The sequence below is a fragment of the Urocampus carinirostris genome, chromosome 17 (assembly GCF_059441175.1).
Source record: "Urocampus carinirostris isolate Australia breed hairy pipefish chromosome 17, RoL_Ucar_1.0, whole genome shotgun sequence".
NCBI classification, from domain to species: Eukaryota; Metazoa; Chordata; class Actinopteri; order Syngnathiformes; family Syngnathidae; genus Urocampus; species Urocampus carinirostris.
In genome coordinates this window covers 13,952,969-13,976,571 of record NC_142365.1, presented here as the reverse complement: position 1 = coordinate 13,976,571, position 23,603 = coordinate 13,952,969, and the positions used below count along the sequence as shown (strand labels likewise).

At 37.2% G+C, this 23,603-nt stretch overlaps 2 protein-coding genes across 4 annotated transcripts in view; one reads left to right on the top strand and one right to left on the bottom strand.

Moving 5' to 3' along the window:
- septin8a (septin 8a) overlaps positions 1 to 17,540 on the top strand; it is a 45,206-nt gene extending 27,666 nt beyond the window's left edge. Inside the window, exons 6-10 of one of the 3 annotated variants that reach the window (XM_088321662.1) lie at positions 1,073 to 1,169; positions 7,232 to 7,400; positions 7,467 to 7,599; positions 8,164 to 8,333; positions 14,352 to 17,540. In XM_088321662.1, coding sequence (XP_088177788.1) covers positions 1,073 to 1,169; positions 7,232 to 7,400; positions 7,467 to 7,599; positions 8,164 to 8,333; positions 14,352 to 14,520 — 738 coding nt within the window. In that variant the 3' untranslated portion in view covers positions 14,521 to 17,540. Of the gene's footprint in view, positions 1 to 1,072; positions 1,170 to 7,231; positions 7,401 to 7,466; positions 7,600 to 8,163; positions 8,334 to 9,352; positions 9,842 to 14,351 lie in introns of those variants that run through there. The other 2 variants (XM_088321660.1, XM_088321661.1) reach the window with 2 other exon arrangements.
- On the bottom strand, positions 15,746 to 22,583 carry ccni2 (cyclin I family, member 2). The gene is made up of 5 exons (XM_088321663.1): positions 22,280 to 22,583; positions 19,479 to 19,611; positions 19,279 to 19,413; positions 17,597 to 17,671; positions 15,746 to 17,503 (listed from the first exon to the last, which is right to left on the bottom strand). The coding sequence occupies exons 2-5, from the start codon at positions 19,590 to 19,592 to the stop codon at positions 17,225 to 17,227; spliced, it is 603 nt and encodes a 200-aa protein (XP_088177789.1). The 5' UTR covers positions 19,593 to 19,611; positions 22,280 to 22,583; the 3' UTR covers positions 15,746 to 17,224.
- Between the last annotated feature and the right edge of the window lie 1,020 nt (positions 22,584 to 23,603).

Here is a 23,603-nt window from a genome sequence, read left to right as displayed (position 1 = left end):
GTTTTTTTTTGTTTTCCTTTGTTTTTTAGTTTTAATTCAAACTTCGCTCTTAGCGTAGTTTTAATTTCACATGTCTTTTAGTCTTTTGCGTCTTATGCACGGAGAAGCTTTTCTAACAGGAATATTTTTGAAGGTGCACCTTTTTATCAGGTGTGCCTTATACTCTGCAGTGTCCGCACAGGGCCTTGAAATCTTTGAAAATTCTTGAATTTTAATATTGTGTCTTCAAGGATTGGAAAGTGCCAGAATTTTATATGAAGTGCTTATAAATGCTTGATGTTGGACAGGTGCATGCTATACCTAAAATGTGCACTATGAAATATGTATTTGTGCAAATCTTATGTATCAATTAGGGGCATTTGTTATGAGTCATGCAAAAAATGAAGGAAGTGTTTCCCAGTGGTAAATTGTAATGGGAATAACTTCATGCAACTAAAAATGTAAGCTACTTATTAACATCAGTTTAACCAACACCTATCTGGAGAGAGATTTGTCTCAAAAATATAATCGAGATCTAAAAAGTAAGGTGTTGATAAATGCACACGCCAGATTAAAAATTGCATCTGGATTTGTAAAATACATGAATCAGACTGGATTTCTTCTTGTAATGGTACTGGATACATTGAAAAATTGTTTTTTGATGTCCTTAATGTGTTTGAAATTGTCCATGAAAAAGGTGTGTGAACGCTGAGTCCAGAAAATATGTGATTTTGTCTAAGTATTTTGATAATTTGTAAATCAAGGAGTCCTTTACTCTACTTTGAGTAAAAATATTGAACGACTTTCAGGTTTGCAGCTTGTAAAATTCTCTCCCCGATAAATAAAGCGGCATTTGGTTTTACATTTGGCTCAACGCACATCTGTGTGACATCACCACCGTTCGAGTCTTCAAAACCAAAACCAGGCCGCCTCATTTTTGAGGTTTTTCTCCCCGTCACAAGAATATTCTCGTGTCGAATCAGGCGAGCAACTGAACTTGGCTCACATGAGCGCCTGCCGCTTTCCAACAGTGCTTTTATTGTTATCTTTCCTGCACAAGACAGCAAAGTCCAAACCTGATTTGTGTCGGCAGGCTCATCTGCCCTTCGCCGTGGTGGGAAGTGTGGAGGAAGTGAAAGTTGGGAATAAAACAGTGAGGGCCAGACAGTACCCTTGGGGGGTCGTGCAAGGTAAGTAGACACAAGCACTGTTGTCTGCGTCTGTTCATGTGAGAAAATATTGCGTTTCCCGGGTAAACGTTCAGTGTTTCCCATAGAATGTGGCGAGACCCTGGTTGTTGGACAGTCTAGAGCAGGGGTCGGGAACCTTTTTGACTCAAAGAGCCATAAAAGCAAAAAATATTAATTTTATTTTGGGAAAGAGCCACACCATATATTATGAGACAAATTTACTAAATTGCTAAACCCGCGCCCCAGACAAAAGCTTAGTCTTCAGCACATTTATTTTTGATGATTTGATAAAAATTATGAAAAGAGAATAATGCCAGAGCCCCTGTCCCAAAATCAACAAACATACCACTTTAAACTTGTCTCTTTCTTGCAATGACTCAAGATCGGTTAAACTCCTTTTGACCCTTTTTTATCATACATATTGGTTTCAAAACCAGATGCAAGCATTTATTTTGTAAAAACGTCACAACATTCTGAGAATAGGGAGCCTTATGTGCTTACCTTTGGCGAGAGATGGGAAGGAGTGCTTGTACTTTTTGCATAGCTCCACCCATCCCTCCCACTCACCCAATCAAATGACTAAGTTCTCTTCCGGTGTTTTGGCGTATTTACAGTTCTGTGGATTCATCATAAGGTATCTGAACACTGAACACAGATTACATAGTGAACTTTTATATAAAGGATTCTTTAGCGTTGTACAGCTAAAACGAGTTTTTTTTTCCCAATATTTTGTGTGACACCTTGACTGTAAATTGTAGTGAAAAACGTGCCCTATATATACTGCGAAGTAATCACTTGACAGTAACTTTCGGTTTGGCTTTGCGTGTAACTTAACAGGATAGACGAATAAAGTTTTGAACAAGATGGAGAAATTTTGCATGCAATCAAATCTGTCTCTGAGCCACAGATACTCGTAGAAAGAGCCATATATGGCTCGCGAGCCATAGGTTCCCGACCCCTGGTCTAGAGCCAACCAGTCAGACATGAGGACGCACTATACTATCGTGGTTGAAAGCTGCGGCCTAAATAGAGAAAAAAAAAATCAACTTCTCAAATCAATTGAATGAAACGATTGCGCAGTTTAAAGCAGAGATGGTAAAATGTATTCACTTTTTTTTTCAACAAAAAACAAATCATACTGTATATTATCACTAACTTTCTTGGGCAGAATAAGGAAATACAACTTTTCTTCTGACTGACAGAGATTCTTAGCACAAATACCATGGGCTTAGCAATTATTTATATAATAGGAAATCTAACAATTATTTTGATCAACTTAGGATTTATATACATCTAAAAATATTATATTATTGTAATACTACAAGTTTATGAGACCCTGGCAGAACCAATTAAACCCTGTTGGCCTGCCCGAATCTTCCTATTAATGGGAAACACTGACGTTACTTCGAGTTTTTTTTTGTCTGCTGCTCCAGTGTCACTCGCCTTTCACAGCTGCTCATATAAATGAACGTTGCAGAGTCTCTTGATTGTGTTCTTCAACCTTTTTTAAGCCGAGGCACATTTCTCTCATTGAAAATTTCAGGGAACACCGTTGCATCTCCATTAAAAGAAAATCCAAATGAAAGATAGCTTTCACTAGACCGCACAGGCACACAGATTAAATAATTTCCCACGGCACAGTACGACAATTAATTACTGTGCTGCCGCACGATGGTTGAAAACACTGCTCTTCATTATCTTCTCAGACCTTCTTGTTAAACTTCTTGGCTGCAAGTTGTAGCATACCGCTAGCTACTAATGTTATTGTTAGCTGCACCTGCTTTGTCCTATAGTGTCATATGTTTTCTACTGTTGGCAATGCAAGCGCAAACTATTGGTAACCGTCCTGTTTAATTTGCCTTTTCTTGCTGCCATGACGACTGTTGAAATGGAAAAAAAAAAGTGGTAATTATGTAGCGCAAACCGTATCTGCCTGTCAAGATAATTTTATTCCAAACCACGGCACACTCCAACTACAATAATAACCATTTATTTGTAAAATATGTACCTTTGTCGATATCAATCCAAGATTATTTTTTTTCTGTTGCACTTTTCAAAATATATATATATTTTTCAAACTGTTAGTTTTTTATTTAATACATTTCAAAAACTTGTTAATAGTTTTTTTACATTGACTTTATTGTATTATGTTTATTTAGTTAAATTTTTCTTTATTTAGTATATTTGTTTTACAGGATTTTGAAATCTTTCTTTTTTTAAAACATTAAAATTTATTTTAATGTATATATTTGTATATCTTTTTATGTTTTACATCTTTTAGATATTAATGTGATTGAATTTATATATTCATAATTTTACATTTCTCCACCCTTTGCTTTCAAATATTCATTTTATTGATTTTAGATATTTTTTGTGTTTTTGTTTTCTTTTAAAACTTTCTTCTATATATTTATTTTTGTTATCTTATCTGGTTATATCCAAAACTTTATAAAATATTCAATTATTTTACGCATTCATTAATACAGTGGGACCTCGCTACTTCGTGCTTCAACGTTCGCGGATTCAGAGCTTTGCGGGCCTAAAAGATAATAATAATAAAATAAAATATATATTTTTTTATTTTTTTATTTTTTAGCATTTTTGAAGGGGCGTCGCTACTTTGTGGTTCCATGTTCGCGGGTTCAGAGCTTCGCATGTCTAAAAAATAATAATAATAAAATGAAATATATATATATATATTTTTTTGCATTTTTGAAGGGGTGTCGCTACTTCGTGGTTCCATGTTCGCGGGTTCAGAGCTTCGCAGGTCTAAAAATTAATAATAATAAAATAAAATAATAATTTAAAAAAATATATATTTTTTTAAGCATTTTTGAAGGGGCGTCGCTACTTCGTGGTTCCACGTTCGCGGGTTCAGAGCTTAGCAGGTCCAAAAATTAATAATAATAAAATAAAATAATAATAATAATTAAAAAAAAATATATATACTGTATATATATATACATATATATATATTTTTAAGCATTTTTGAAGGGGCGTCGCTACTTCGTGGTTCCACTTTCACGGGTTCAGAGCTTCGCAGGTCTAAAAAATAATAATAGAATAAAATATATATATGTATATATATATATTTTTTAAGCATTTTTGAAGGAGCGTCACTACTTCGCAGATTTTCACTTTTTTTTGGTTCTGGTCCCCATTAACCGGGTCTAAAAAAATAATAATAAAAAAATAAAATAAAAATAAAATATATATATATATATATATATATATATATATATATATATATTTTTTTTTTTTTTTTTAGGGTGCACCGCTATTTCGCGGATTTTCACTTTTCGCGGGTGGTTCTGGTCCCCATTAACCGGGTCTAAAAAAATAATAATAATAAAATTAAAAAAAAAAATATATATATATATATATTTTTTTTTTTTAGGGTGCACCGCTATTTCGCGGATTTTCACTTTTCGCGGGTGGTTCTGGTCCCCATTAACCGGGTCTAAAAAAATAATAATAATAAAATTAAAAAAAAAATAAAAAAATATATATATATTTTTTTTTTTAGGGTGCACCGCTATTTCGCGGATTTTCACTTACCGCGGGTGGTTTTGGTCCCCATTAACTGCGATAACCGAGGTCCCACTGTATATGTAATCTATTAGTGTAGAAATACATTTATCTTTGTATCTTTTTAATGTATTGTATTTATTTTTTATTAATTCTATTTCATGTGTATAATTTCTTTTTTTTTTATGCCAATAGGACCAATTCATGCTTTAAATACAAACTGATTTCAGTGGAAAATAAAATGTTGTATTAGTAGAGGACATTATCATCTGAAGGATATTTTTAGTTGCCCCCTCCAGCTTTGACGTTGACTTACTGCAAAGTGACAGGCCATGTGCAATGATTTTATTTCGCCCCTTCCTTTGGCTGGCCACGCTCTTGATTTATTCATTAATGATGCGTCTGCGAAACGGCATTCATTATAATGAATATTTCTCCGTCTTGGAGAGGAAACAAACGTCAGAGTTATGCTAACCTCTGCAACAAGCCATGAGAAATGTTCCCGCAGGGGAAGAAAGGACGCGACACCAGAAAGCGGAGAACAGGCTTTCTGTTTTCATGGAAGAATGTTATCTGTGAGAGCCAGATGTTCTCTCAGCTATTTATCCGCCGCTTCTCCAGTCTTTTGCGTGCAAACGTGGAAACTATTAAGCACTTAGTTGTCGTTTGCCGTCTCCCGTTTTTTTTTTCAAATTTCTGTGAAACTTCCAGACTCGTCTCTTCTTCTGTGTTTGCAATTCCTGTTTGCACTTTGCGTGTGTGTGCTACTTCTTGCTCCACATGAAAAGAAAAATATTTCAATATGAAAAGAATCGGGACATTGTCCCGGAAATTAAGTGTAATTGTGTTGTCTAGAAAATTAGGGAAATTGTTAAATACCATTTTTTTCCCTGTACAGAAATGAGTCCAACAATTGATAAGCACACCATTTTTGGGGAATATTTAAACCTCTGTTCTAAAGAAAAATATGAAAGCCCCGTTGTGTTTATGAAGCGACCCCTAGTTGTGTAAAAACACCTCATTCATCTCTATGAATTCTTCATTCAAAAATTCAGCAAAAACACATGTGCTAGATCAGGGGTCTCCAACGTGGTGCCCCCTTAAGGACAACTGAGGTTCCCGTGAACTTGTTCGGAAAATAGCTCACCAATACTGGGTCATTGCGATTTTCGGATAAGATGATTTTTTTAGTGGTCGACTAAGTATATATAAACCCTACTTCAAATAGAAAGGAGCAGGTGCTCGAACACCACCTAGTGGCTTTTTATGCAAGTGCCTGTAGCATGCCTCTCAAAAACATCACTGGGGATATACAATGCTGTTCACTTAAATCCCAAAAACTAACTAACGATTTGTGGCAAACCATTTTTAAATAATCATGTACTATACATGCTTTATTTCAGTTACTAGAACTGCATACCTGAAGGTGAAACGAGTTTTGTTACAAGATTGTTATGTCACCACCATTAGATAAAACTGCTACAAACCAATACTATTGAGTAATGTGATACTCAAATTGTTGGAACAAAATAGTTTTTGATTCAGAATCTAGTATTAGTATTGTCTTAGGCCACTGCTGGATCTGCGAATTAAGAAATAACACAGTCACAACATAGTAATAACGAAAAGTTATTTTTGAAATCGATAAAACTTGGTGCCCTTTGTGCTAATTAGTCACTAAAAATAGCTCTCAGCTTGAAAAAGGTCAATGAAAACCGAACCCTGCATGCAATAGGGCATCCTCCACCTTTTTCCCCAGTGTTTCCTTCTTTAGCCATTTATATTAGCTGGAGACTATGGCTCGCTGCTATACACTATTGTTATTGTTAGCTGATCCGTGTAAATAAAGTTTGCTTCGTCGTTTAGTGTCACTCACCTTCCAAAGCTGGTCATCAACTTTTTTTTTTTCCATCCACTTTTTCCTTCTCAAGCCGCTCATGTTAGTCACCTGGCTGCAGGCAATGGCTTTCCACTGTTGATATTGTTAGTTGCTCCTGTTTGGTTCTTCAGTGTCATTTCCCTACCACAAAATGAGCCACTGCGTGACATGGTCGCCAAGTCCCATGATCTGTCCTACACTTTTTGGTCCTCTGTTTTCCTCTCTAGCCACTCATGTTCACCTTTTAGTTGCAGGCTATGGATTTCCGCTCGTTGCTGTTATTGTTGGTTGCTCCTGCTTCGCCTTCCAGTTTCACTTACCTTCCACAGCTGATCCCTGCATGTGGTGGTAGCCAAGTCCTGTGATTCTGGCAGCTTCTGATTTTTTTCTATGGTTTTCTTCTCTAGCCTCTCATGTTAGCCACTTGGCTTTAGACAAGATGAAAACACACATATAAAAAATTGGATTTTGCATTAGTTGTTAGTAGTTTTTTTTCTAAATATTGAATGTAGTTCAAAAAAGGTTCTGTTTTTGTATAAAAACATTTTTAATCATGCATCCCTTCAACTCATTCCTAATTGCGAGAAGATTATAGGAAGCAAGGCACAATAAAAAAAAAACACCGTTAACGTTAAGTCCACCGTGTCTTTCCAAGTGGAGAACGAGAGCCACTGCGACTTCGTCAAGCTGCGGGAGATGCTCATCCGAGTCAACATGGAAGATCTGCGAGAGCAGACGCATGCTCGCCACTACGAGCTCTACCGGCGCTGCAAACTGGAGGAGATGGGCTTCAAAGACACTGACCCAGACAGCCAGCCCTTCAGGTACCTAAGAAGACAGACACCTTACTTCAAAATCGTTAAATAATTCATGTCGCCTCGTCCTGACAGTCTTCAGGAGACTTACGAAGCCAAGAGGAAAGAGTTCTTGGGAGACTTGCAGCGCAAAGAGGAAGAAATGCGACAGATGTTCGTCAACAAAGTCAAAGAGACGGAAGCGGAGTTGAAAGAAAAAGAGAGAGAGGTCAGTTTATTTTTTCAAATAGAATACGATTGTATTTGTCATTTATTACCTTGTATTGTACATTATTTATGAGATTAGAAGTGGCACTCCAGGATAAACATGTAATAAAAGACTTGGAGAGGTGCGTCTCTTACTGTACCTCTTTTCCCTATGCTTTGCTTAGGAATGGGACATTCTTTGTCTCCTTATAATCTTGCATTGATAGAGCAAGGCGCTAATTTGAGTGGAGAGTGAAATAATGGGATTGGGCCAAAATTTAGGCCTACCTCAATTTTCTGATTGCAGTGTATTATAGATTTAGAACTGTCTTCATTCTCATTGATTACAACATAGTGTACGTTGTTTACAACAAGATTAGACGTGGCACTCCGAAATAAACATATAATAAAAGATGAATGAAACAAAAAGAAAATTAGGCAATGTTTACAAAGTACTTCTTGTAGAATGGCTTGGTTTGTATCAGAACAGTAGAGCCAAGAGTGTCCTTCAGTCTGGACGGATCAGCGGATGATTTCCTGGGCAGTGTCAATGAGTTTGGCAGCTAACTCGTGTTTCTTCTGGCAGCTGCACGAAAAGTTTGAGCAGCTGAAGCGAATGCACCAGGAGGAGAAGAGGAAAGTGGAGGAGAAGCGGCGGGACCTGGAAGAGGAAATGAACGCCTTCAACAGGAAGAAGGTAGCCGCAGAGACGCTGTCCTTGTCCCAGCCGCTCAAAAAGGACAAGGATAAGAAAAAGTAAGGACCTTCTCATTTCATTCTTTCTTCGCTCTTTTCCACATATAACAACACTATATATAACATATATTATGAATTACCCTCTCAAAATTCTCACACACACATAAGACCGCCATAGTCGCCTAACACACCTCTTATCATGTGTCAGTATAAGAAGATCAGACCTGATTTTCTCGTTTGAGATCTGAATCATCTTTAGTCTGAGTTACAGACATATTTGTTTTTTCAAGGGGAGGCTTTGTTTGAAAAAAAAGTGTAAAAATAAAGAGTTAAGGATCACAATGAGGAATAGATGGACCTTTTCAATTGTATTTACAGATCACAGTAGATGTCATTCGTTACCAAATATGTTCACTAGACAGAAATCAAAAGGAGCATCTAAACTCTTACACTAGTTTGTATGTGCCTCCCTCTAGTGGGTGGCCATGGCATTGCATTCCCTTCACCAAACTGACCCCAAAAAACTCATTACACCAACCTTTAAACCCCTAACTCTTATTTTTAACCATCTAACTGAATCACTCAACCCTAACACTCTAACCGAACCCCTTAACCAATAATCTCTAAAACCATAACACCAACCCTTAACAGTAATTCTCTTACCGAACCTCACAACCCTAGCCCCTAACGCTTAACCTTAAACCTGTAACTAAATCCTTTAACATGTAACCCCCTAATTAAACCCCTTTACTTTTACCATCTAACCTTTTTGAAAAAGCGCAAGGGAGACACTAGAAAATGCCAAAGAGACTCATGCGGCTCCAGAGCCACTTGTTGTGGACCCCCGCCCTAACCCTGTAACCTTTCCCTCTAACTTGAACTCTATTCCTCTAACCCATAACCCTAACTGTTATTTTCTACCCAACCCCCTAACCCTAGCTCCCAACACTTAACCCTAACCCTCTAACTGAACCCCTTGCACTCTAGCCCCTAAGTGAACCTCTAATCCTTCATATTCATTTTTAAAATATATTTTTATCACGTTCATAATTTTCCATGTTTATTTTTTTATTTTCCAGTTAATTTATGGCCGCCGTTCCCCCCTCCACATACCACCACGGATTTGTCCTCCATCACAGCAACAACGACCCCGTTTTTTCTTTTTGACATTCCATCTTGACATTGTGGACCAATGACGATGATGACAGCGACCATGGCATGACTTATTTGGGATTTCCTCCCACTTTGTTGTTGTTATTATTTTGGACACTTTCTATACTATTTTGTGTATTATTTTTTTAAATCTTATAATCCCCTCCCCCCACATGAGATACAACCCATCCGTGAACAGCTTGAGGCTGTTTGGTACTGCAGAGTAACAATCTAGGGGTGTGCTTATTATGTTTTTTTTTCACATTAGTAATTTGTGTGTGAATATTGTTGGAGCTTATTCCACCTACTATGCAAAAATGTGGATTGTGTTGTAACCAAAAATATAGAATAAGACTTTGAGGACGAGAGCAGCTGTGTTTACTGTCGTTGCAAATAAACGCAAACATGAAACTGCCCGTCCGCCCTCACGTGGCCGTCTTATATTGTTGCGTGATTCAGTACAGTACAAATTGGGGGGAGGAGAAACATTGGTATCTTTTATCATGCTAGAAATACTTTTCATTAATTTGAAATAAACACTGCAGAAATTGATAAAAATATAAATAGATAAATGTATAAAATATCCTCCCATTTTGTGCGCAGCTTATTCTCACTATTATATTTTGCTAATTTGTACAATGTTGGGTTAAAATGGGAAAAATAGTAGATAAAATAAAACATAACTTAGTAAAATACTCTAAAACAACTGATTCAGGTGCAATCGACATTTCGTTCTGTGTACATTGTTACACAGAATGACAATACAAGGAAATTATTATTATTATTATTATTATTTACTGTAAACATGAAAATCAAGAAAAATAATCCAAAACACAAGTAGAAAAATATAGGAAAATAAGGCAATGACACCACAGATAAATTGACTACTTTCAATAACTTTGGGGTAAAATTAGAAAAATATGAAAACAATATTAAATAGGAGAATGCTTAAAATCGGCGAAATCATTAACTGTATGAGGTAAAATAAGAAAAGTTAAACTATAAAAATGCTAAGTGATATTTTAGAGAAATAAGGGAAAAAAGGGGAACAAAATATAAAATCATTCTTAACTTATCCACTGTAAAATAGTTAAATGAAAAACATAAACAAGCAAGTTATATTAAAAAAATAAGTGGAAATTGTAGAAAATATGAAAATAAGGCAATATAATAACTACGGATAATTCCGCTGATTTTACAATAAATAATTTAGCTGATTTCAAGTGTAATTAGGAAAAAAACGTAGAGAAATTAGCTAAAATTGGTATAAAAAATAGGGTGACATATGTTATCAGGATTGTTTAATATTTGCTCTTGTAAATAGAGATCACATGGAACTATTAAAGAGAAAACCTTTTATTTTTTTCTTTATGCATGCGTTTTTCAGTTTGCTCTCTTTTTGGACTCAATGTAAATTGTTGTCTTAACTCATTCATTATGCTCCCATGCATAAGTTTCATTTGGATCACATGGTCTCTTCATGCACTTTGCTCAAGGACTATAAACACAAAAAACACATTTTCCTCTCAAGGTCAGAGCTTTATTGGTGTGCACGGACGAAACAAAGATTAGAGCTGCCTTGTTGGCTTCACTGTGAGTACAGTAACCGCGATTACATTCAAAAAACGACTATCAGTAGCTGTTAAAAGAAAAATTGAAATGACATAGAACCCAATTGAAGCGTTAACAACTGTGGAAGTAAAGACAAAAATAAAATAACACTGTGAACAATTAAAATCAGTCTCAACACAAGTAGTAAATAAAAGCTTTTTTCTCTGTTATTAGTTGAAAAAACTTGATTAAATTAAGAAAAAAAATTCGGAAAAGTGCTACTGAGTTTCTGTGCGAGGACATGCCAGAGAAGCTTCATGAACAATCAGGATTTACTGTCAAAGTATAAAAAATGTTTGACCTCAAACTGCGCAAAAGAAAATATTATTGACAAAAAAAAATACAAAATGGCAAATATTTTGGCGGCGCACAATGACAAATGTTAGCTAAAAATTACAAATACCGTATTTTCTGGACCAGTAGGTGCACCTAAAAACCCCAATTGGGCCAGAAATTTGCAGGTGTCTCTTAAATACGACAGAATGTCATGGATAAAATTGAAAATGCATACGCCTTACCATACACTGTTATACGCTATTACCGTAATTGAGGAATATTGGTCCAAATGATGAACATCGGTGATCTAAACTGCAAATCATTGTATATAATGGGAATCAAACCCGAGTAGTAGTGGTGCTCACACTGCCGATTTATTAATGGACCACAAGTGGTGTGGTATACTGGCATAAGAGGTGATGCAGCCATCACACTATTTTACTCACGGTGCCAGAAACACCGATTTGCATAGTACATTCTAATAGGTTAAACACTCTCCACTTCTTTACCAACGACTTAGAAATCAAAGTAATTGAACAAAATACTATACAAGCTCTTTTTCGTACCTATACACATGGAACTGAGAGGCTATTAATGCACAGGTGAAGAAATGGAGACTTCTTAACCTGTTGGAATGCATTATGCAAATTAGTAAAAAAATTGCGAGATCTTGAGAAGCTTTAATGCCATTTCTTAAGTCATCTGTACCTAGATGGTAAAGTGTCGGCGCCCTCACTGCCGCGATCGAGGTTCGATTCCAGTCACTGAGCACGTTTTGTGACACCCATCAACATGAATAAACATGTTAGCTCTTACTGTAGTATCAATTTTATGCGCCTCATGTATGAAAAATACATGTCAAAAGACTATTTTGTGGGGGTGGTTGTGGGGGTGCACCATTTAATCTGGTTTGTCTAACACTGTGGAAATTACGGTACAAAATGGCAGATGAGAACGGACCGCTCTTTACTTATTGGGCTAAATCAGTATCTCAAAGTGGTCCCAAAAATAAACTAACTGGGGGGATGCAGGGCGAGGTGCACCATTCCATCTGGTTTGTCTTATAGTGCGGAAATTACGGTACAAAATGGCAAAAGAGAATGGACCGCTCTTAACTTATTGCGCTAAATCAGTAACTCAAAGTGGTCCCAAAAATAAACTAACTGGGGGATGCAGCGGGAGACAGGGCTCGGTGCACCATTCAATCTGGTTTGTCTTATAGTGCGGAAATTACGGTACAAAATGGCAAAAGAGAATGGACCGCTCTTAACTTATTGCGCTAAATCAGTAACTCAAAGCGGTCCCAAAAATAAACTAATTGGGGGGATGCAGCGGGGGACAGGGCGAGGTGCCCCCACTTTCGCCCTCCTCGCCATACAAACGCCCCAAACCGTCGTAGAACTCGTCCGGGTCTTTGGGTTTTCCTTTCCCGGTTTTGCGTTGGAGACGGCGCGAGTAGGGCCAAGCTCTTGTTGCCCCCTGCTGGCGGATGTGCGTGCTGTCTAAGATGTAGACCGCATTTGCTGGCAAGGAGAACTCCAGACTGCGGAGATGTTCGTCGGCTGCTTCCTTGCAGTGGATGAACTCCACGCTGTCCACCTTGAGGGGACAAAAAAGCGAATTACTCGGCGTCATGAAAGGCTAGAGAGGAAAACTGTGAAAACATGACAAGTGCTCTTTTCCTGAATCAGGTTACTCGGCGATGTTCGCCTGGATGACCAGCTGTATTGAGCGAGTGACACTGAAGGAAAAAGCAGGAGCAGCAATGAGCCATAGCCTTAGCCAAATGGCTAGAAAAGGACACACTGGCCAAAAAAGTTGAAAATATCCGTTGAAAATATCAGTACCGGGACCCCTTGACCATAACATGCAGGGCTAAGCTGTAGAAGGAAAGTGACGCTGAAGGACCAATTACAAACAGATAAGAATAACTAGTGGTAAGTATAGCCTGCTGCTAAGTGTCTAACATTAGTGGCTCAAGAAGGAAACAGAGAAAAAGTCAAAGATGACAGTTGCTGGATGCTTGATAGGGGAACTCAGCATTGTTTTACTTGCATTACCAGCTATGGAAGACAAATGACACTGAAGGCCAGAGCAGGAGCGGTAAACGGTAGCAGCTTGCGACGAGCCACAGCCTGAGACAAGTGGCTAGAGAAGGAAACAGTGGGAAAAGGGTCCAAAATGAGAGTCATGGGACTCGGCAACGTTACCTTGCATGAGCATCTGCGGAAGGTGAGTGACAAGGAACGACCAAGCAGGAGCAACTAACATGAGTAGTTCATGAAGGAAACAATGGGAAAAGTGCCAGATGGCTGAATCACGAAACAAAGCAATGTTTGCTTGCATGACCAGCTGTAAAGGAACAAAGGAAGATTTATTAATAGCCAAGTGGCAAACAAAGGTGGCTCGAGAAGGAAACAAGAAAGATTGCAGAATCATGGGATTTGGGGACCATCAGAGCTCAGCTGTGGAAGGGGAGTGACACCAAAGAAGAAGCAAGAGCAGCCAAACGTCTAATTTGAGTGGCTGGAGAAGGAAACGGTGAAAAAAAGCTGTGGAAAGCGAGAGAGAAATTCAAGGACGAAGCAAGCTTAATTTACAGAGAAGAGGACAAACTATAACGACGAGCCAAAGCCGGCAGCCAGGTGACTAACGAGTGGTTTGAGAAGCAAACTAGAAAAAGTTAAATTCCTGACTAACAAGACTATCGAATGTAGGACTCGGCTTTTGCAGAATGATATTTGAGGGCGAAGCAGGTTGCACTAGTAGCGAGTTATAGCCTGCAGCTAAATGCTTACAATCGTGCCTAGAGAAGGAAACGGTGAAAAAAGGACAAAGGTGCCTTAATCGGGACGGGACTCGGCAACCATCTCGCATGTGGGGCTCATCTGTGTACGGTAAGTGACTGTTAACTGCTAAAAGCAACACCCGGGACTAGCTACCTTCGCCAAATTGTTACCTTTGCAGAATTGAGATCCAAACAGAACAGTTTTGGGCGCTTTTTCCCCCCCCTCCTTTTCTTACCCTGGCTTTCTTTAGCAGTTCGGTCAAGACGGAGAACCAATCAGGAGTGAGCGCCTCCAGCTCCAAAGTGATGATGGCCAAAGCCAACGTGGAACCTTTGAACTGCCAAAGCTGGTGGCAGGCCATACAGTGCTGCACCTGCCTGGTCCACAACGCCACCTGGAAGCCGGGAGGACTCTTCTGACGCGCCGCCAGCAGGGCGTGGAACTGAAAACGGAAGAAGAAAGAGCATGATGTCGTTCGTCTCGTTCGTCGTCCGTGTCGTCTCGTTCTGTGCTCCCACCCGAGACCCGGAAAACCCGTTCTCCCAGACCCGGGAATCCATTCCCCGTCACGGATGTTTACCGGGCTCCAAGTTGGACAACGGTATAGTAAGCCATGTTTGCATTATAAATGCTAATTATCGCTAAATGTTAGCAACCATGAAAGGTACTGGTATTATTTCAGGGGTCACCAACCTCTTTAAAGCCGAGAGACACTTTTATTTTTGTCGTTCTAACGTTATTCTTCCTGCTTCAGTAGCTCTGCCATTGGAAGCTTCTCGAATCAGAAGGCACAGGGTGCGAAGCGTGCGAGACAGTAAGCAGGAGAGAAAGGCTTGGCTGTATCTGAGCCTAAATAACCTGCCCTTCAAATAAATAATAATGGCGATCCGTCAAAATACTAAATATTAATGCCGATAATCGACCCACCAGATAATCGTCGACTTCTATCCGTGAGGAGTGTTTGAATACAGACGCTCCCCTACTTAGGACCATTCGACTTACGAAAAACAGTAGATAGGATCGTTTTTTTGGGGATTTCATCTTCTATGGAAGCCTGAAGCTGTAAGTTCGATTTTGTATTGTTTGCACCTAGTGCTTCTCTACGCCGCTACCGGCGTGTGGCACTGTGAAAGGTCACCCAGCATCTACCCCAAAGAAGAAATCTGCTTCCTCTTGCTAGTTCGTGTGTAAACATTCTATATTGTATCTCCAGCGTGCTAAGAACTTTGACATTTTTATTGTTTAGTATCTCGTGTATCCATTCAATATGGTTGGTGCAAAGTGTAAAAAAGAGGCGAGCCGTTTCTTTTGAAATGAAAGTGGAATAAGAAAGCTTGATGCGGTTGAGAAAATGGTCGGAGCGCTTTTTTTCATCCACGTTTTACCACAGAGGAGGACCTCTTGAAGCACATTTTTCAAAAGTAAGTTAAACTCAACTTTATTTATCCTTAAAGAGCATTTTATTTTATGAAATGTTTATTTTTTTAGTACTATACAATATAAGTTACTTATACAAAGCCTTAAACATACTCGTGTAAACCTTAAACATACAAAACATAGCACTGAAGCAGCTTCCGAACAAATTCAACTCACGAGTGATCGTCCGGAACCTATCTCGTTCGTAAGTAGGGAAGAGTCTGTACTCATAGATGGATAAATTTGCATTTATTTGACATAACACCAGCTGACATAAATGTCGGCCATCTTGCTTTAACGGGTACTTGAAAAAACAAAAGGCTCATCAAACAAAAAATGGAAAACTTGCAATTTGGTCGCTGAGTCACCGTAGTTTGAAATATTTTTAGCATTCATTGCACAAAAGAATACAGCGGCATCCAGCGGTGAAATTATACACACTGTTTCTTTAAAGACACTGAACATCTCAATTCCTGCCATTTAGAAATCACATCTTTAGAGAAAATCACAATGCCACGGTGAGCTGTTTTTAGAACCGGTCGGCAAGCTACTTGAGGGTTCTTAAGGAGCTCGCATGCACCATGTTGGTGACCCCTGAAGGAAAAATTATTTATTAAGAATATTTATTTGAATAGTAAATGTAAAAAAGATGTGTCATTATTTTTTACTATTATTTTTTTAAACTGTTGAACTGTGTTGAATGGAAAAAGAGGAATTGCTGTATTATACTTCCAATAAGATCTTCTATGGAAGCCTGAAGGTGCCAAACTGCAAAGTATAGAATTTATGACTCATTTCATTTTGTTAAAAAAAATGCCAGTACATATCTTATCATAACTAGGATTCTTATTTCCAAAGGTGGTTTTATCGAATTGATTTTGGCATTCTTGGGCTCACGTGGCAAGACCAAAAGTGCCAAAACAAATTTCTGAAAGAATTAATAAAAATAAATAAAATAAAATGAATGAGATAAAAACACCTTTAAAATAAAATCCATTATGATATTTTTGCAGGTTCAAAAAGTGTTTTTTAATTGGATTTCAATAAATTATGAAGAAAAAAAATACATTAAAAAATAAACTCATTATGAAATATTTGATTACATTAGAAAATTAATTTAAATATTTTTTTAAACACTTATTAAATATATATCTCATAATAATTAGAAGAACAAATTGCTATTTTGCTCGTTATTTTGTCAAACTATTTTATTTTTTTAAATGTGGGACTCCATAGCCAGATGTGCACAGAGAAAGTATGGAAGCCCAAGATGGACAAATTTAATTCCATGAAAACGTTTTACAATGAAAATAATTTCTTATAGTTTTTAAATACATATCTTGTATCAATGTAACAAATGAGTAGCCATGTTGCCTGTTATTTATCAAAAGTATCTTTATTTTTTATTTAATCTATTTTGGCCCTTCCGTAACTAGATGCAACAAGAACAGCGAGAAAAGTATGGATGCCCCGAGAGTGCCAAAATAAATTCCCAAAGAACACTTCCCTGAAATAATTTTTTTTGAAATGTTTTATTGTATAGCGGGTTGATTAAATATTTCGTGCGTATCTCATAATAATTTTTAAAATGAGTAGCCATTCTGCCTGCGTTTTTGAAAAATTATTTTTGTGTATTTTTTTTAATTTTGGCACTTTTTGGCTGCCGTAGTCTTCTGTGCTTTTTTTTCTTATCTCAGATTTTCCCCATCATGCATCTGGCGAGATTAAACAAATCGGCGAAATCTGTTGAAAAGATTGCCGTCCGCGATTGCCAGGTGCACGCTGGGAAAAATATGGATGCGGGAAAATGGGACAAAATCGGGGTAAATTGTTCTCGGTTCTTACAATGTGAATGAAATCGACGGGCGTGGCCGTGTACAAGTCCCAGTGCAGCTTGTCCAGGATGAGGCGCTCCATGCGGACGATCTCGGCCGCGGAAAAAGGGCATCCGCTCCGGGCCACCAAGTCGCTCACCGAATTCACCGCCTGCAGAAAACGATCGCAAAAAAAAAAAACGATTCCAAAAACGATTAAAGTGTGCCAAGTTGTGGGAGATTGTGTCGGGGGTTTTTTTTTCACCTCGTCTTCCTCGTTGATTTTGGCAGCCAGGACCAGCGAGGTAAAGGCGATACATTTTAGATACTTTGGCTGCGCCTAAAGGAAAAGAAAGATTTATCGGTGCTTAATTCATCGTTTTACTGACACTTGATCATCAAATTCCTCGGCTTTTTTGGCTGGGCAATTTCGGAACTTTTTTCAAATAAAAAAAATTGCTGTTTTTTCCCAACATTTCATTTTTCAGGTAAATTTTTTTTTATTGTTAAATAAAAACACAGAGAAAAATAGAAAAACAGAAAAAATATATTGAAAAAAATTATTTATCATACATTTAATAATCTAATTTTATTGATTAATCATCATTATTTTTCACCTATTTTCTGGCACATAAGATGGACAGGTGACTCTTAAATGAGATCTATATATTTAAAAAAAATAAGTTAACTTCTTTATATTTGTGCCGTTTTATTTTTTTTTTGGAACATACAACAAACAAAAGTTTTATCCATCCATCCATCCATCCATTATCTGCACCACTTATCCTCAGTAGGGTCGCGGGGGTAATGGAGCCCAACGCAGATATCTTCAGGCAGTCGGCAGGGGACACCCTGAACCGGTTGCCAGCCAGTTGCAGGGCACACAGACAGACATTTAACCTGACATGCATGTTTTTGGAATGTGGGAGTGCCCGGAGGAAACCCACTCAAGCTTGGGGAGAACATGCAAATTCCACACAGAAAGGTTCGATCTCATGACCTCAGAACTGTGCCGCACACGCGCTAACCACTTTACCTCTGTGCTGCCCACAAAACATTTATATTTATTGTGAATCGTTTCATTTCATTTGCAGATTTTTTAGAATAACATTTGATAATTGAACAATAAAACAATATAAACATTTTGAAATTAATATTAAATGATAACGTAAGGAACAACATTAAATATTTTATCATTTATATATAAAAATGGTGATTAATTGACAAAAAATAACATTCTAAAAAATTGGAAATAAATATTAAATTAATGTCTTAAAATAGAAACAAAGAATGCATATTTTATTATTAAAAAAAAAATACAATTTCATTAATTGACAAAAAAAAAACATTATTTGGAAACCAATATTAAATTAAATATTGTTAGGGAAATATAAATATCTGAGAACATTTTATTTTTTCAAAAAAATAATAAAATTGGATGAATAAATACACCCCACCACCCAAAAAGTTATTTGGAAATCAATATGAAATTTAAGTTACTGAAAATAAATATAACAAAGAGTAAATATTTAATTTTAAAAAATAATATTCAATTAACCGCCCAATATATATATATATATATATATATATATATATATATTGGAAATCAATATAAAAGGAAAAATGTGTAGAAAAAAGGACAGTAATATAAACCATATCAAGATAAATCAATATCTTATTATTTGGAAAAAATAATACATTTTTATTTTTTTGCAAAATAATACAAATATAAATCTTAAAAAAAAGCAAATTAAAATATTAAAAATATTGAAGTATAGAAAACCAAAGAAAATAGATATATTAAAAAAATATCTAATTTAATTATTGACAAAAAAATAAATATAAGTATTTTGAAATGAATCAAAAAATATATAAGGATAAAACAAAGATATTGAAGAATAAATGGTTTATTATTTATGTGTATATTCATATATATCAATCCCATACCTTAACAGTGGAAATCATCCTATTAAGGATGCACACCCCCAAGGCAAAAGTCTCGGGGCAGAAATGGAAGCATCGGTTCAGGTTGCCCAGCCACGCTATCATCTCCTGGTGTTGACACCATGAGATGTCAGCGCCCTGCAGGAACAGAAACCCAAGAGTTGGTCCTGGTCACGGATCAAGTCCCAAAACTGCTAACGCACCTGGTCTCGGCCGTCCTTGAAGACCAGGGCCCTCCAGAGGCGGTTCTCCCTCACCAGAGCCGCCTCCAGAAGGCCAAGGAGGCGCTGGTTCTCCGCCACGCCGGGACCCTTCATGGGGACCTGCTCCACGCACCTGCCAGGCAAAACATACGGCAGGGACCCAGGTTACCATGTTTTATTTTGAATTTTCCACACTTTATGACAGGGCTTCCCAAATGTTTCCTTTGGGGGCCACATTACTTCTCCCTTTCTCTGATAAGTGGCAGGAAAAATGTGACGATTGCAGTGGTGTCCAAATGTAAAAATGTGTTTTCCAAAAAATCACGAACAACCCTGTTGGATTCTTTACAGAACAAGTCAGAAAATAAATAATAACACTTATAATAAAATGAAAAACGACCAAATACCACTCAGTGGGATATTCACTGAAAAAAATTGCGTCTTCAATTGTGTATTGTATTTATTAGCTTTAGGTCTAACACATCAACCTTCCTTTTAGTCATCATTCTTTCAATCTCATCTTTCTTCCACTCAGTCGCTTAACTTCCACATCCTCTCACATTTAGTGACCCTATAACTAGGGTTTGCGAGACCTTTCGGTCTTCCGCCCCCCTTTCTTTGCCTTGCTGTCTCTTTGGGAGTAGAGGTGTTTAGACAGGTTATAAGGGATGGGCAGGGCACCAGTATGATGCGGCAGGGGTAAACCAGTGAAAGCTGTCAGGCCCTGCTGTTGAACAAAAGAGTGTTGTGTCACCCTGAACCGAGTGACATGGCGGCTTTCTTGTGTCCCATTTCATCTGGAGGGACGAAAGCATGACCAACTTGGGTGCCGAGGTGCTTAACTTTTTTGGGTATTTGGGCATTTGGGTTGGCCACGGTCCAAAAATCTTTGAGTGTGTTTTTCGCTACTTTTTCCCTTTTTTATTTTCTTTGTTTTAGAATGTGTCTTGCTGTCGGTCACCCCTCTCAAGGAATATGACCAAGGTAGATAGATAGTAAGCTATAGGTCGAAAGACTTGCAGTAATGCTAAAGAAAGAAGCAAAAATGTAAGCGTCATACAATGCAATATTTTTGTACTGTGTTTATTAGCTGTTTGTCCCAAGACTTACAGTGAGGCTAAATCAAGAAGCAAAAACCCGATAACCGTGGAAACAAACCACGCCACAATGAAAAAATCTGAAGACAGCCCACAGATCTCTAACAACGCTAAGGAATATGGCGGTACCCAATTAACAATTGGGACTATCGTGCAAAATAATGGGATTAAAGCAAGAAAATCATCTAAGAGCATAACAATCCTTGCATGTAAAAGTCCACCATCCCCTCCCCTTTTCCGCATCCACCCTTCAACCCTACTCTACCAGCTCAAGTCATGTCACACGAAAGGTAAATAGAATTTCACTTTTCCTTTACATGTTAATTTATCATATGCACGCATAGTACACATAGGCAGTAATTAGTATACTATTTTATAAATGTACTGTTTTAATTTGAGGTACCAGGAGTTTGGAACACATTAGCTAATTAGCATGGGTTTTTAATTCCCTAATTGTATGACAATTTCCCCTTACAATACCCAAAAACGATTCACATTTTATCCCAGGAGTCTACTTTAATTTACACTTTGAAAGTATCAGAAGTTAAATTGGTATCTTTCCTCAACTAAATGATACTTTTGCATTAGCTGGGTTTTGGCCCGAAACTTGGCATTTGGACGTATAACAAAAATGTAATTTAAGAAGTTTTTGGAACTCAATGAGATTTTTTTTCTTACATTAAAATTCAACTTTTTTGAATCAGAAATTGTTAAAGAAACAACTTTCAAAATGTCTTCTTGAAAAATTTGCAACAAGCATAGCGTTTAAGACATCATCCTCAGCATTGTATTTCGGACTCAACTGTAGAGAAAGGAGTGAAGTGGGCAAGTCTTGATCGAATATAACAGTTTGTTTCCAATTTTATAATATTTATCTTACGATTGCCGCATTTTGTGAACTTGGAGGTTATTGTTGAGCTGCTAATGTTAGCTTAGCCTAGCACCGGAACACAAGCGAAAGTTCGCCTCATGAATATTAAATAGAGGTCGGTAATGTTCATCGTAAAATTGTCTTTTTGTTTTTAAATAGTAATACTCGGTATATATTCATTAAATTGTGAACTGTTGTATCAAAAAGTTCATATCGAAATTGTCAACTATTGAAAATCTCGTAAACTAAAATGATTTCGAACCAAATCAAATATATTGGAGAAGAGGCTGGTAACGTTTATCGTTAAAGTCTTTAAAAGCTGTTTATTCTTAAATTAATACTCCTAATTATTGCATTATTTACTATGATGTAAGAAATGTATCAAGTTCATATTGACATCGTTGACTAGTGAAAATCCCACACACTCAACTGAAATAAGTTTGAAAAAAATGAGAATAAAGAATATACCCTTTAGAAAAACACCGATTTAATTGTGAATTATATTATTTCTATATTTGAAAAAAGGAAATGGCGAATGCATGAAAAGGCTTTAAGGAAGTCACAACGACAGGGGGATACATTTTGCTTACGAGGTTTTTGCTAGCAGACGACAAAGGAAAAAAAACATTGAGAGAATGAAAATCGCGAAACGTGCAAAACAAGTCTTTTATCCGTCGTAAAAATACAAAAAAACTGAAAAGAATCTAGGCGGGACATCGACGAGCTGCAGCTGTTGTGCATTGGCACGTACGCAACGGAAGAAAAAAACCCAAATAATAAATACTAAAAACAAACACAGGCGTGTTTTTTTTAGCACCATGCAACTATTTTACCTTTTTGAGTCGAAATGCACGAAATCCCCTCGATGGCGGTTGCATTTATGCTCCTTTTCTCAAATTAATCCATCGCCAGGAAATGAGCAGGAGAACGAAGGGGACGCTGCAGCAAAAAACAAACCGCTGCTTGGAAACAAAAAACGCGGCTCATTGGCGGGGTGCTGGCGCATTCTTCGCTTTAAAATCAGGTTGATTGTTAACTGAAGGGATAATATGCATAAAAAAAACAAGCACGAAAAAGCAAGGCCAAAAAATCTTGCAGATTGAGAGCAGCATCTGTTTTGAACACCAAGCCCCGCCTCCGCGCGTGACGTCATAGCGATAGAGAACTATGTTAGTAGGGCATTCATCCGGGTCCTCGGGAAACAATGGACAAAAACAATTTTTTTCCTTCCCTATTTTAGATAAAATGTGTGTTTTAAATAATAAACAGGGGCAATTTAATGACTTTATAATTGCATTCTTGACAAACGACCAAGTTTGATGTGATAATGGCATATCCCTGCGTGCAGTAATAAAAAGTTGGAGTAACTGATAAAAATAAACTCAAATACCTTGTTTCTGTTTGGAGTAACGGAATCAAGATAATCGTCGTTGTAAACAATTGTAAAAATAAAATGTCTCCTGATTGTTTTGATAAAGATATATTATTAGGGAAGCAGATTTTGCATAGCATTGTGAAACCATTAACCTACATATGTAATCTATCATTTACAACAGGGAAATGTCAAAATTAAATAAAATAGCAAAGTTATATTATTATCCAAAATGGTAAAAAACATATCTTCACAAACTACTGACCGGTATCTCTACTTCCTCAGTTCTCTTTATAATAATAGACTACACACATTTATAGATATAGATATTTATAGACATTAATTAACTAAAGTCAATTTGGTTTTTGGACAAACAGCTCAACAACAATGGCTGTTATTGATAGAAATAATACCAATAGCATAAAAAAGAAAAGATATGCAGCTGGGATATTTATTGACTTAAAATAAAATATATATTCCATTGATCATGATAAACGTTTTAAAAAAAATGGAACGATATGACATCAGGGGAATGGCTTTGGGATGGATTCAAAGTTATTTGACTGGGATGAATCTGGATACTTGGACATCTGTTGTGGAGTACCACAGGGCTCTGTCCTGGGTCCAATGCTATTCAGTTTATATATTAACTATATATTTAGCTCAGGAGGTAGAGCGCTCGTCTTGGGATCAAGAGGTCGTAGGTTCGATTCCCGGCTCCTCCGTGTTAAATGTCGAAGTGTCCTTGGGCAAGACACTGAATCCCTACTGCCCCCAATAAGCAG